This window comes from Melanaphis sacchari, unplaced genomic scaffold (assembly GCF_002803265.2).
Source record: "Melanaphis sacchari strain LSU unplaced genomic scaffold, SCAv2.0 Contig21_pilon_pilon, whole genome shotgun sequence".
Taxonomy (NCBI): Eukaryota; Metazoa; Arthropoda; class Insecta; order Hemiptera; family Aphididae; genus Melanaphis; species Melanaphis sacchari.
This window is the reverse complement of record NW_020271096.1, coordinates 1,052,334-1,069,132: the sequence shown is the minus strand read 5'-3', so window position 1 is coordinate 1,069,132 and position 16,799 is coordinate 1,052,334. Positions and strand designations below refer to the sequence as shown.

At 26.0% G+C, this 16,799-nt stretch overlaps 2 protein-coding genes across 2 annotated transcripts in view; one reads left to right on the top strand and one right to left on the bottom strand.

The window, feature by feature from the left end:
- LOC112594070 (Kv channel-interacting protein 2-like) overlaps nucleotides 1–16,799 on the top strand; it is a 276,882-nt gene that overhangs the window by 67,040 nt on the left and 193,043 nt on the right. The gene's annotated exons all lie outside the window — the stretch shown is intronic.
- Nucleotides 1,326–3,663, bottom strand: LOC112594072 (cuticle protein 7-like). Its single transcript, XM_025338691.1, has 2 exons — nucleotides 3,555–3,663; nucleotides 1,326–2,118 (listed from the first exon to the last, which is right to left on the bottom strand). The coding sequence occupies exons 1-2, from the start codon at nucleotides 3,564–3,566 to the stop codon at nucleotides 1,432–1,434; spliced, it is 699 nt and encodes a 232-aa protein (XP_025194476.1). The 5' UTR covers nucleotides 3,567–3,663; the 3' UTR covers nucleotides 1,326–1,431.

Genomic DNA, 16,799 nt, shown 5'->3' with positions numbered 1-16,799 from the left:
ATTGTTAATATTCTATTGTAGTATTATAATGTTTTACAAAATTTGAGGACGTATAACATGATTTTAATATATTTAAACATGCGATATCTACCTATAGTAAATATATTAAGATTTGTATTATTTTATAATATAGATAATACAATTATGGCTAGTAAAGACATACCACTCAGTTCGATACTGTTTAAAATATGGTGAATTATATCGTTGTTATTAAATATTTAACTTAACTTAAATAGATATACTTATACCGATTAAGTATGTTAAAATGAGAAACATAATTGGACTAGTCTTACATGCACGCTTATATAATCAGTGAATTAGAAGTTTAGTCAAATATATTTTATAATCAGCTTTAAAAAAATTACCAATGTAGTCTCACCGTATTATTAACGTTTATTATACAACGACCATAATATAAAAATGATAAAATATTTGTTTATATTAGGAACACTAGGTACACATTATATATGAATAATTGTATATATCTACTCTTCAAATACAGATTATAATATAATAACAAACAGTTACTCTGAATGTCAAATTAAAAGTAGTAAGTGTTTAAAACATCACAGGTAATTCAGAGTTTTCTGTTGTTGTTTAGAATAGACTTTAAAGCAAAAACTTACTTAAATGTGAAATACTTTTGAATAGTGATATTTTAAAATAAATATTTTTCAATTGTGTTGCCTTGAAATCTAACTATAGTTACTAATAAAAATATATCAGCAATATTGTAGTTAATGTATGTTTGAATATTTAACAGGTTTTCTCCCAACCTGACCTTATCTGACCCATTCATACTTAAAAGTTAATAATCTCATATTGAAGTGATATACCATATACCTACCATATATTTGACGTAGATTAACGTAAAAGAAATAGTTAGCAAGTTGCTCGCTTAAATCCGTTGACTCGAGGACAAATGCATTACTCAATTGCTAATAAACTCTTGTAGCTCCACATTTGAACAAGGCTCAGTAACCGTAATTCACAAATAATTAAATTTATCCTCGCTCCGTCGCTTATGGTCTTCTATTTACTAAATATTGTGCAATATGTTATCCAATTTTACGCTTATTATTATAAAATTATTATCACTTGTATTTTTATTAAATGTAAATCTTAATGACTGTATATTCATTCACAATAATTATTTGACTAATTTATTTTTTGTTTGAAATTCGATGTTTTTATTCAATAATCAAAAAGCATGGCCATTTAAATTTATAATAATTAATATAATAAGCTTTTTGAAGTCTATACTATGAAACGAAGCAGCCATTGTAAGATCTCAATATAACCAAATAAATAAATACACTTTCAGGTTTACGGATTTGCAAATTAATAATTGTTTATTATATTTACATATAAATAAATAAATAACAATAAATTAGAACTGACATTTTGATTTGGAAAAGTCAAATATTTAGCTTAGTAAGCCGGGGTGGAGTAAGCCGGGGCGGAGTAAGCTGGTGCGGAGTAAGATGGGGCCTTGTAGGCTGGGGCAGAGTATGAGGGAGCGGAGTAAGATGGGGCTTTGTAGGCCGGGGCGGAGTAAGATGGGGCGGAGTAAGATGGGGCGGAGTAAGATGGGGCCTTGTAAGCTGGTGCAGAGTAAGCTGGTGCAGAGTAAGCTGGTGCTTTGTAGGCTGGTGCAGAGTAAGCTGGGGCCTTGTAAGCTGGTGCAGAGTAGGCTGGTGCAGAGTAGGCTGGTGCAGCGTATCCACCTTCCTTCTTGACGACGGCGTTGAAACCGTTGTAGTCGTCAGCGGTGTATTCGACAGTGCGGGTGGAACCGTCGGGTTCGACCAGACTGTAGGATCCCTTGACGTAACCGTTGCCGTCGGCGTATTCAGATTGGCTCTTGACGTCGTAGGTGTGTGGGTCGTTTACGCTGTATTCGAAGTTGTATGGAGCTGGGGCATCGTAAGATTCGTGTCCGTATGCTGGTTTGTAAGCGGGTTTGTAAGAAGGAGCAGAGTAAGAAGCGGGTGCAGCGTAAGACGGGGCAGCGGCGTATGAGGGTGCGGAGTAAGCTGCTGGGCCAGCGGCGTAGATTGGTGCTGCTACGGGAGATCCGTAGGCGGTGGCCAAGATGGAGGCGGCGATGACTACGAACTGTAACCAAAATAAAAGTATTATTATTTGTTGCGTTAAGACTTATAAGTTTCAATGTTTTATATCATGAAATATCCTAATTTTTAGAACTTATTAACCAGCAATCATATTTTTAAATAAGAATAAACATGTCTAAATTAGTTAGGTACCACATTTTAACTACAACAAGACACATCTTAGAATAATTGATTGAAAAAATTATTTTCAATATATCCGGAAGTTTCATATACTGCTTACAAAATATATAAACAAGTACGTACCTACTTATCAACATTTAGTGATCAACTTCAAAGTTTTTTTTTTTTACTAATTATTATTAACTATCGCGATTCAAAAAAAAAGTGATATAATATTTCAATAAGACAACTTTAGGTAAAATCAGCTAACAATAATAATTATATTATTAGTAAAAACTCTACTAATAGGTAAGACGTTCAACATTTAAAAATAAATATTTTATTGTCTTGCTTTAAACAGCATAATATTTTAGCGTGTGTTTAAATCACTGTTTTATACATATATTATATACTAAAAAAAGTTGGGTGTTTATAAATTATAATTTAATTTAGTCGATTTTAAAAAACATGGTAGTACTAAAAGTTGAATTGGCAGTGATTTAATTTAATTAAGTTTTACAAAACGACTTACATAAGTTTTGTAATAAAAATAAACGTCATAATTTAGAAACTATATTATACAAACAATCGCTTAGCATAAACCTTTGCAGGAAAATATCTGAAAAATTATTAATATATTTAACCAAGTCAAAACAAAATAAGTTTTAACATTCAAGTACGTAATTTGAAAATGTAACTAAATAAAAATAAAGTTACGTACATTTACTCGTATTTCGAGTTACTAGAGAGATAATTTGTACCAAATCAAACTAATCTATTTTATTAATATAATAATAAACATACTATGATATCCAAAAGGAATCAGTACATTTTTAAGTTACATTATTTTGAAATTTAAAGCTATTTACTTTATAATAATTAGAAATTTACTATGTCTAATTTAAAAAGTGAACAAAAATTTGCTTCGTTATGAATTTAATAATTTAACTTTATTGAATTTATAAGTAAATAAGACTAAAAAAAAAAAAAACAAACAAACAAACAAACAAAAACAAAAAATTATTTCTATTCATCAGAAAAATTCATCGTAGAGAGTTTTACTTGAATCCAACTCAATCCGCATAAAATACCGGAGACAAAGATCAAGTCTTAAACCGATACAATGCGTTATACAAAATACAACGAAAATCGAAATCCATCGAATTACTAGCACTGTTAAGTCCTAAAAGTCGCATTCGCTTCAAAATGTTTTTTCTTATTTATTTATCGATTATATTTTTTTCCATACGCATAATGTTCTACTGCACAACTGAACCAACCGAACTTATAAATTAAAATATTATCCATATAGTTACTTACCATGTATGCCATTTTGATGGTTTTAGTGGCTGTATTTGTTTGCTTAAATTGCGACAGTTACAGATCAAACGTTGGTGATTGATAGTTGGCAAATGTGGGTGAACCGATTTATATAGTCTCGATGCAATGGTAGTTTACTGGGAATTCGACAGGGGAGAAGGGGGCTCCGGTAGTTTTTCGGCATGGGCGAAGGACAAATGCACCAAACACGCCCTATTTGTCCTCCAGCGTTATCGCCGGGTGTAATACCATATCAGTTAATTTTTTTTTCGAGGTTTAAACGTAATACTACTGTTGTTCTCTTCAAATTTAGCCACCATCACTGTTGACCCCCTCACCACCTGTCACCGTCGCGGTTAAGGTTGAACAGTATACATCCGGTACATTGATAATTTATCATTTTCTATGTATTCAGACAGATATTACAGTTTTTTCCCATTTTTTTTTTTTACACACTCTAATTTCGTCTCCTCACGGTCACCGTGTTATATATTACATGGTTTATGTGGTTGGGGGGTAGACTATTGCTCACTACACTACTCCAATTCACTCAGCCTCACTCGTTCTTAAAAAACCAGACACGTTGTATACACGATGAGATGTGCAAGGAAAAAAGTTGGATTTCTGTTTGGTTTACTTTAGGTAAAGATTTTTTTGTTGAAAAAAATTAATTCTATGGTGCAAAATGAATTTACGGAGTATATTTGTTTTTTTTTTTTTTACCACAAACACATTTTGCAATAAATGAATAATTTTAAACAATCTGCAGAGCTAACTTTATTTTCGACTTTTAATACCATAGTGTAAATTATTAAATATTGTGAATTTCACTGTGTTCAATTCTCGTACATTTTTATCAACGTATTTTGATAAAATACCACTAAACTTATATATAATAAAATAACTAATTAAAATTTTAAGTCAAGACAATATTTTAAAAATAACTTAATTTTTACAACATTAACCTAACCTATAGGTTTAACCTAGGTATAATTATTAGTTATTACTATAAGTTCTTACAAATATTGTAAATATATATATATATATATGTAAGAAACTCAATATATTGGTTTTATAAAATGTAAATATTGATATCATAGAAAAATAACATTTTTTGTCCTAAATATGACTATTGAACTTTAATAAAATAATATAGTAAAACCATTTGTTCATAACTTAAATAAATTACTTTAGGATGAAAATGTATTATTTTAATAGCATAATGAATTTAAATTTTAAATACAAACTTATTCAATGACTTTTAAGTTAAATTTAGCTTATAAATTTACTTTATTGTAAATTTGTATTATGGAAAATATAGTAAACAGTGGCCATAAAGAAGATACCAAATATTGGACACTCATCTTAAAAAAGGTAATATAATTTTCTTGGGATGTTGTAACCAATAATAATAATTTTTTTTCATTTAAAAATCAATTAAGTAGAGTATATTTTATTATAAAATGATTATGTATTTATAGGAGGTATTATAAATTTAATAATAAATGAATGAAAAAAAAGTTTTATAAAATATTAAATACTTTATCTTGTATACAAATTGTAATTCTATAAAACCTTAATTATAAAAAAATATGTATGTATTTGAAAAATTTAAATCTTGATAATTAAATAACATTAAAATTTTTAAAGATACAAAATATCCTGATCTATACTTTATAAATTGTCAAAAAAAATAAGTAAATACGTCACAACTTCAAAAATATATGACGATAGAATATATGAGTCTTTAATCCTAAAACAATAATTAAAATTATTTTATAGTGCAAATATACTAATCAATATAAGCTTTTGTTATAGATAAAAGATAGTTATAAAATAGTACTTAAGGTTTTTATCATTACCATTAATGTAGAAATATATTTAGTTGCCAGTATTTATTTAATATAGTAACTAGTATAGGTACTTTCTCTAAATTTTTTGAAAAACAGTTATTATGCACTTTTACAATTAACAATTTGTGTCTAATTTTCAATCTTTTAATATCTTTAAAAATTGTATGACCTAATATTCAAAAAGAAAACACTTCAGTACTTCACATTAGAACCTTAAAAGTTATGGTAAAAAGTATTTTATAATATATTTAAAATCAATTAATTAAAGATATGTGTTAATACAAAATTAATTTTTTTTTTTTTTTTTTAATGAATAAAATATTTAAAAATCATCTAGTTGTATTTATGACCACAATTTCAGAAATTATTTTATAATTTTTTTTTTATTATTAATGATTCAAAATTTAAGACATAGACTCATAAGTAAAAACTATTGGTGGTTTTATTTTTTATTTTTTTATATAGATATCTTGTAAAATTGTTTTTACTCTATGATTATTTTCATAAAAGCACAAATTAAAGAAAAAGAAGTTGTTCAAATCATCATTAATATAATTTATCAATTATTCATAGTAAAATACGAGTAATTAACTTAAATGATATTGGTGCAATTCTGTTGCAAAATAATTGCAATATAATTAAAATACCTATACTATGTTACATGATGTAATTTATTATCATGTTCTAAAATCGTACACGATAGTGTACTAACTCAAGTGTTGAACTCAGAAAGTATTTTACCAACTACACACTCTGGCGTTGAAATCATCGATGGCTTGCGATATGAATCATGGATCGATAATGATATTTTTCAAACACGTTATTCTAAACACGACAAACGTAATAGAGAGTTGTTTTGAATAAAAGTACGTGTCGTGTTAGACTTAATCAAAAAAAAAAAAAAAAAAAAACTAACGTTACGATGCCTACATGCTCGATTTTAGCATTGAATTTTTAATTATTTCATTTAAAATTCACCTGAAACCATACGTTATACACTAATAAGTATAATATATTATACCGGTGTAAAGTACGTAAATATTTCGAACGCAGCGTTACGAGTGTTCATATTTTTCATTATTATACATTTATACTATTATACTCTTAACAGTAAACCATAATCGTGGTTATACAATAATGTAATAATCCATAATAGCACCGTACACATAGTATTAATATAAAATTTATTATATCTTGTTTTTTAAATATAGCATAATGTATCAAGTACCCATATAGTATTAATTTAATACGTCGGCGAGACGAACAACATTCGAGTGCACTCCACGTACATAGTATTATTATAGCACCGTTTGATGTTGAATCGCATTCATGTTACAATATTATATAACAGGAATGGCCAGTAAGAAGAGACTTGCGAACCGCCCAATATATTAATAAGTATGTAAGAGCCATAATGAAAAAAAAGTTCATACTAATGTATGTATATGATTATCGTAAAGAAGATAATTAAATATCGATTATAATAAAATGTAAAAATGTGAGACAATATTATAACATGATATTAATTAATAATTAAAAATAAAAATAAATATATATTTAAATATCATATAAAAAACACTATATTTTTTTTTTTGTAAATTTTTTCTATAAATTGAAATCTAATAAAATATGATACTTCTTCAAATACATATTCATAAATTCATATTAAAAATATTATTTTTTTTTTTTTTTTTTTGTAATAATGTTTGTATCTTACGATAAGATGCGAGCCATAAGATGCAGCTCGCAAACCGCAGTTTGGCCACCCCTGTTATATAACAACGTTTCGGCGTATAGTTAAGTAAAGGACATGATAATTGATCCTATTGGCGGCTACCCAATCCGAGGTACCTTATACCTATAATATACCTACCTACAAGATCACTTGCTCTCATAGACGCAGCAATGAAAGGCACCGCAGTAACTAAACATAATATTGTATGCGGTGTACAAACGCCCGCTTATCTCCAGTATTGCGGCTCATCGGACAATGTTTTAATATTACGTTGCCAATCTCATTCTGCCATAGAGCATTATTATATTACTGTGAACGACCGGTTTAATGCGAATACCCGACTGATTGATAATTAACCACTGAATGCAAATATACGACCTATAATGTAATATATTATTATACGTCTGCTATGATTATACACTGTATTACTCCAATTCGTTCCCGTGTGAACATGAGATAATATTATTTGACACGCTGGAATCGATTGTTCATTGTTATTGAAATTATCTATATAGGTATTATAATAATATCTGTAATTTAAGATTTAACTAATATCAATGTTTAAATATTACCTAATGTTCAATAACTACTCGATATTAAAAATATTTGAAGGTTTTGTTTTTTATTCAGAACAATATAAATACAACTTAAAATATCAACAACTTTTTATGCAACCATGATAATACTATTCGATTGATTTGTGTAAAAAAATATAATTATAAAATTCTCAAGCGTATTATAAAGCTGTAAATGCACAAGAAAAAAGTTAGCTCAAAAATAAGTTATAATGATTTAAGAAGGTTACTCTCAAATCAGAAAGAACGTTACATATATTATTTAATATGTAGGTAACCGTATGATGAAACATAAGTAGAACGCTACTAAACAATAGAAATACTTCAAAGATACAAACAAAATATTAGTGCAATGAGCTTTGGGCTTTTATGTTGAAATTGCATTGCGTGTAAATATCTAGAATAATTCTTCAATGAGGTACAAATTGTACATTATTACCGGGTAAATAAACATAGAGCAGGTGTATCGTGTATGTATAAATTAAAACAAAATATTTTAATATTTATCGAATAACAGCAGTAAAGATTTTAAATATTATGTTTTAACTTTTAAGTTTATTAAAGACATCGAGAGAGCCACGTATGTTTGTTCTAAGTTTATATCATGATATTGAATAATTTAAACCAACATCTTCATTTTCTTACATTTATTTGACGTTTGTTACAGTTTTTTTAGCAGTTTTTATTAAAAAAAAAAAAAAATACTTTTAATATTTTAAGTACCGACTTAAAAAAAATTTCATGTCTAATTTTTTATTTATCATAATAATGTTTTAAATGTTTTGCTGCCTGAAAAAATATTCTAAGAAAATAAAACAAAAATTTAAAAAAATCCTTAGAAGTATGAATTGACGTATTTATATATCGTTAAATCTAAAACAGTATGATTAATGTAATTAATATAAATGAACGATAGAACTTATAAAACTTTATCCTACACTTTTTAGCATTCCATTAGAGTTATGGAAACAATCATTTACATCTACATTCAAAATTGAAGGCAATGCTAAACGCAACTCTAACCACTATGAATAATTATTATAATAACTGGTATTTGATGTAGCATATATTTATAATATAAGTATAGTATAGATACGATTTAATTTTCTACTCAGACGACTAATCTGATCATAAACATCACTTTTATTTATTTTATTTTTTTATATGTCCTTCTTTCTAGCAATATTAGTATGTTACACTTACATACACAAGATTAGTTTGGTTTCCTTATTAAAGATCGGCATTGATCAATGAAGGAAACACGCATTTATTATGACTTTCAATATTAAGTTTTTGTAAGATATTTAATATAAAAAATAATTAATATTTGATTAGATATTTAAATGTTTCAATGTCAATCGAATATAAATACAAATTTTCTTGCAAATGTTGTAATTTAAATATAATATCATAGGTTTATATCATAATATTTACATTTAATATTTTGTACATTCATTATTCATAAAATTAAACTGTTTTTAATATTATATTTATGATTTGATAATCTTAGAAATCACATTATTCTAAAATTTAATGAAAACATGTAATTCTATCATAATTCAAATTAAAAGCGGCTGTAATCATCCAACTACAATTCATTTAACTAAATTTAACAATCCTACGATAATATCATTATATATCTCCAAATAAACATACATTTTTTAACATGTTTTTTTTAAAAGAAAGGATAAAATTAGTTTTCATAACATTTTCATTCGATGTTTTCTGATGATATAAATAATTTTTACCCAAATAGTTCGTACTACCGTACAACCTTATATATAGTAAATGTAAAATATTATTTAGATTAAAAATTGTTCACAAATATATTAGAATATTGTATTTTATCCAAAATATCTTTTGTTTTCAATTACTATCACTTTATTACCGAAAACAATAAGAACCAAACAAAAGTAGTGCCAAAAACAAAATACCTATCCATTTTTAAAGTTTTTTTTTAACCATAAGATAAAATAGTTTGGCATAAATATAAAATTATATATCAAAATCTTTTTTATTTTAATACGGCTATTATTATTTTATTTTTAAAATTATAAATTACAACACTTTTTAATAGTAAAATAAAAACGTATTTGCTATTTATTTACAGATTTAACTCATAATCTTCTTGAGTTTAAAATTGAATAGAAATTGGCATATTCTTGATCTAATATAAAATATGCAAATTAGATCAATTTATTGTAATAGTTTATAAACAAAACTTATTTTGCAACCTTTTTTTAATAGTAAATGCCATTAGTTTTACAGCATTATCTAAAAAATGCATTTATTACATTTATCATAATAGTATAATGGAAATTATGAAGTATAATCATAAAAATAAAATATAATATACATAATATAATGATACATCGAGTTTAACGTAATTAAAATAAAAAGTTTATTTTTGTGAATTGTTTGAAAATAAATTTTATAATTTAAAGTTTTTTTTTTTTTTTTAAATATTCCTGGATTTTTTATAATTATGCCTATAACTGAATTTAAATATTAATAATTACTTAATAATAAAATTCTAACAATGGTTGTAATAAATAAAACTATATGTAATATAACGTTATATACGTTAATAGTTTTATTTTTATCACTTTAATACTCTTATTTAATTTTTAATTTTATTAAAATACATATTTTAATAATTGTTATCATTGTATTATAAAAGATTTTTAGTTTTATAAATAAAACTATTTATTTATAATGTTTTATCGGAATATTAAAAAACTATTGATAATTATATTAGTTATTTTAAGTGAATACAATTTATGTTATAATTGATAAGTAATAATATTAGTAGGTGCATAATATATCTTAACAAAATATCATATAAAACATGAATACGTTATGCGTATGTCCTTTTTTACAATGTTAACAATGTTGTTAAGGATTCCTTTAATATAATAATAAAATTAAATATACTAGATTGAGTCCAAATCAGTATAATTCTGGTATTTGTTTTAAGTTTCAAATTCTCCATGTTGACTATATTTTGGAATAAGTTTCAAACAATAATTATGTAGTGTTTTTTTTTTTTTTTAACTTTATAATACTTTATTTTTTGTTAAAAGTTTCGAATGATTATCTAATAGGTAACGGTATACACATGAAATTAAGTCACATAATAGTATAATTTTGGACGTTAATTCGTGAAAATAATATAATATGATAATTAATTTCAAGTAAAATCATTTTCGTGGTTTTTATTTTAACTATTAAAAAAATGTCACCTAATAGTTATAGATTAATGACGATGAAAGGGTGATTAATCATGTGTTCGCGTCTATTCTTTAGGCAACCACAGATAACCTGTGTTTACCCTCAGTTGAAATTGAAAAAAAATATCCTATTGATAGGATAGTATAGCACTTTCTTTCATTCTTTCCATATATTTATCTCTTTTTTTTTATCTTTTGTGCGAACTCTTACCCTTTATTTTTATTTCCATCCGTACCTATATACAAGCTACAATCTCTGCAGTTTGGTCATGGACCATTGCAGGTATATACCGATTGCTACTCGTTTCGTTTGGCACACAGATGCGGTTGGTTGTCCACGAATACACTTCACCATTTGTATATATATATATATATGCTCTGATACCTACCTACATATATTATAATATCAATGTTGCATTTTCAGTGCACGATATTTATAATAGATCTATATAATAATACGACGAAGGTGAATAATATTCGAAAAGGCTGATGTTAAAGAGAACATATTCGTATAATTTTAACGTCCACGATATTTCTGTGCGTACAGTGTTAAAATGAGAAAACGTAACGATAATATTTTATTACAAAATGCAATTAAACACTAAATGCAAAACACTGCTACCGTTTAAATTACATCACGAAACACCCAGTCGCGAAGTTGCGAAACCCCCCTCTATTTCGTTGTAGTCTTCATACTCCTCCTTCTCCTCCATCAACAAGACCACTCGGTCCCGGGGGCAAACGTCGCCTCTGGTGCCGTGTTACCATACTCGATTAAAGAAAGTGCACAGTATCAGCTGCCACAGCAGACTTGCCCGGTAACCGGTTCTTGACGACCGGTCTGGCCGGCCGATATCTGTCTCAAACGATACACAGACACATGTGTTTATTATCTGAAAATGCAGAATATCGTAGGGAAAACATTATGATAATGCAAAAATAATATACATTTATAAGCCCATGTGGGTAGGTTTATATTATAGTAAATTTATGCACTGCGGTTGCCGGTTACGGTATCGAGCCGCGCGTAGTACATAGCTGTGTGATGTGTCATTCAACAACTGCGTGAATCACTATTTCGGTGATACGTAAGTTGACATGTTGATTTAATAATATAATATATAACGTAATAACCACCTGTAGTGTAGATTCTGTAGCGCGAAAGACGAAACCCTCGGAAATGTTAAACAGTATAGATTTTTGAAATTATAAGACGATTGGCAAGTAATCTAATACCGGATAAATATATTCGATATATAATAATGTGCTTATAATATTTTGTGATGTTATTTCTATTATAGATTACCTATGATTGAATATTACAATAATATATTATTCATGGGTTTATATAAAATCACAACTTTTTCATTTAGTTGCATTAACGTTGAAGATTATAATAGATTATTTAAGACTTCACTTACAAATTCAATTACTCACGTTTAGAAATAACTGATTATATTGACGCGTATACTAACCATTTTTGAAAATTGTATTAAAAAACATTTCATTTAGATATTAGACATTCAATCTTCAAGTGATAACAGTAGTATTTCCTCGTCAGATAACTAATAACTACTGAATTGATTAACTTACAGGCTTACAGCACATACAGAATAGGCAAATACAATTCCTAAATCAATACCTATCGTAATATTTTCAGATATATGGTATGTATAGGTTCATTAAGATGTTCATTGTTTTAAATAGATACTTAAAAATATTGTCAATTGTTAATAACCAACCAATGTACCTATTGGTATAGGATACCTATGTATAGATATGTAACATTTATAATAAGAATAACCGAAGTTATAAAACAATTTCCATGGTTTCTTTTACACCTACCTACCACATAATTTATTGGTAAATTATAAGTATCAGCATGTTATTATTATTTGGTAGCAACTTTCTTAAAAACATACTTTAATAATATAGGCTAATGTAATACTGTATAATATAATAATACTAATCAAACCACTTTATTATATAACAACACCTAAATAAATAATAATTCCTATATTAACGTTTACGTTATAAATATTTATTTTTATTGATTAGGTATGTACGTGCATGTTAAATCAATAAAAATATGCATTTTTTTTTTTTAAATAGTTCACTTAATATCTTAGGTATACAGTAATTTACGCTTTTAAACACATACACATGTATTCTATGGTAACATATATTTTTGATTTTCTTGTATAAAAAAAAAATGAAATAAAATTGTACATAATAATAATAAATAATACATAACATAATCTTATCATATGTTTTTTAGTCGATACAACAGGTATACTAAATTAAATAACAAATTAGTCAAATAGTTTTACGATTTTATTATTTTACAAATTGATAGTTTCTTTTAAATTCATACACTTATGAACCTAAATAAAATTCTCAAATAGCACCTAAACTCACCTAAAAATCCTAGTAATTTGTATTCAAAGTCATACATAATAATATGATCACAATAAAAACAAGGGGAAGTTGTTTACGGTATTTTTCAAAACGGATGTTCGTTTAAAAATCTCTTTTCCCATTTCTTAGCGTGAAAACCATAAATGTCCTCAGACAATGGTGTCTGGCTTTTGCCGTATCAAATCCCCTGTCTAGTAGCAAAGCCCCTTAAAAGGGCCTTCATTAATTATTCTGTTCGGACACAAGAGGGCATTTCCATCATCGTGAAACATGTCGGCCGCATTACAATACAAAATTATCTCTCAGAAATGTTCCTTGTTCACGCTACGTTTCCTTTCGACTATAATATCATCCGAGAAATGAGACTGTTATTGGTGTATTGTAAAACCGACATTATTTTGAGCTTTCGGGAGACTAAATTTAAATTATTTACAAAAAATTGTAAATACATAGAACTACATGTTCATTGTAATAAGGTAGAACATTTATTCAGAATTTAATTTAACGGTAAAAAAAAAATGGAATTCGTTATTTTTTATTACTCAAACGAACTGTGTCGACATGAGATCATTTAGGTATGCAATATTATTGATTATTTAACTATAATATTTTAAATTCGACTGGTACCACTGAATTTATATTATAGTCCCGTACCTACAAATATGCTGTATCGAGTACCCAATACATTTCCAATACAGAATTCTACTCGATAATATTAAAAATGGAACGTTAAATTTAACGTTTTATTTAATTGTGAAAAATAAAATATGTTGAATGCATTACAATTATAAACTGCGAATAATAGTACGCTTTAATTATGTTAAATATTTATAAGCTGTCAGTGAATACTAACACGTCATAATTATGATAATGTAAAATTTAATATGTAACCGACCCTAGATATCATCTATATTTATGTAATAATATATTCTGTAAATAGCGCTGTGCGTGGAAATCAATTTTAATTGCGGTCGATGGGTTTGAGAGGTGAAATAGACACGTAATATGTGTCTCCAGTGACCGTGAATTTTCCAATGATCGATGGGAAACATCAACGGATCATAATAATGACACTACCTATTATCGTTGTTGATCGTTTAGTGTCTATACACTGTACTAATATAATGAGAAAAACGCTGTCTCTATGCTATTTCTAAAATCCGTTACTCGGCCGTCAGTTAATTTTGGTGACAACAGATTATAGTAAGCTCCTTAATTTCAATCCATCGATTTAGTTCAAAAAGATTTTCTCGAATCCATTAATAAGAAACGACTATTCATTAATAATGATTTAATATTGTACAAAAAACAAACTCAATATAGAATTCTAATTATTATCTCTTTCACATAATTTAATTATCATACAACAATCAGAACAATATTATAGCATATAATTCAAGTACATGATTAAATAAAAAATAAGATCTACTAAACAAAAGAACAACAATAAAATATCAGTAAAGTATCATTAAAACAATTATTTTATATTATTAGTACAACTTTGAACAAAATAAAATAAAAATGTTTCAAATCACTTTATTATTGTTACGGTTTAGTGTAAAATTATTTCCTAGATTATTCGAGCATAAATTATTTCATTACATGTTTAAGAAAAAATTAATTATAAAATCGTCAAATTTTTAAAAATAAATTCCAAAGATAATAATTATTATACTATCAATATTGTTCTATAAATACAAATTTAGAAGAAAATACATTTCAGCCTATTACTTTAATTATTATTTAATTTACTTAATTATTTAAAATTTAAATAATGCATTATTTTACTATATCTGTTAGATTTTAATGTTGTGTATTATATTTATTTAAATTATTAAAATTAAATAAATTTCTTAAGAATATTTTTAAGTTTTGGTAAATTCATGAATGGCTATAACATTTAAATGTATTTAATTAAAACACATTTTGATGTACAATTAATTTTTAATAAACAATAAAATTATATTGATGTTTTGTCATTTGAAATGTTCCAACTTTGATGGTAAGTTGTAATCATCTATACTTATTCTAATTAATTAATTCCGAAAAGCATATGTTGATGTAAAACAAAATAAAACTAATATATATAGAAACTATATTTGACCTATTTTTAAAAAATAAATAAATCTTTTCATCACTATAAGATACTTTAAGCAATAATAAAATCAACTATTCATTATCATCAGTTATTTATTCTCATATGTGGACGTTAAATGTTAGCAAATAATTATCTATTTGAGCTCGTATATGCTTGCGCACGATTAAACCTGATTAAAAAACGTTACTGGACATAAGATACGACATAGGACAGCGATTAATAATTATCATTTTTTCTTCCCACGCCTCATACTCGTAAGTTGTATAAGCTTGTACTAGTTTGTTGAGCAGCGCATTAAAAAATATTTAGTGAGTATATTTTTTTTTTTTTGGGTTCATACATTACGAAATTGGGTCAAGAGAATTCAACGCATATGCAAGTGTCAACAAAATATGTCTACTATCAATTAAGATAATCTGATGTAAAATTAGTGTTTTAATTATTATTGAACACCAAAAATATAATAATACCCATTTGAAGAATAAATTATATTCATTTTATTTATGTTTAAAATCGTAATTTCATTTTATAAATTCTGAGTACGGCTTATGCTTTTAATAAGTCACATGACTTATTAAATATGATTATATTATGAACAGATAATACATAATATATACATATTACATATATATGTATATAGGCAAAGAGATAGAGAGAGAAAGAGGAAGAAAGTGAGATATACACACCCATAATTTTAAATTATGTAATTGTATTATTTAATTATGGAACAAAGATCTATTATAATAGTCGCGTATAATATATTTGTTTAAATACAAATTACAATATATTATTAACATTGAAAACAACGAAATATAAAAATCCGTTATATTATACATTTATTCTCAATACACGTGTGTATTAATATTTTAATATATTTTAAACATCTTATCAAATTATAAGTTATAACTATTTAAACAATTTCTATCTCTCATATGAATGCGTATTTAATGCTTATACTGAAATAATGTAATTCTTTCAATTTTTATGTATACTTTTGATGATAAAACTTGTAATTGTCTAAATAAGGTTTTGATATATTGCAATTTTTAAATATAATTACCTTTTACTAGATATATATTTCGACAACTTTATTAGAAAAATAAAATGATTCCATCAAGATCGTTTAATAAAACTATATCGAAAATTTTACTCCCAATCATTAACTAATTTATAGTCTTGCATTATAACTATTATGGTATATAAATCTTTAGTTATACGTAGACCTATATATGACACAGAATAAGTATTTAAAAAATTTACCATAATTATTATTATAATGTTATGACTATTTTTCCAAAACTTTTACAACATTATATCAAACATTTTTTTTTTTTTT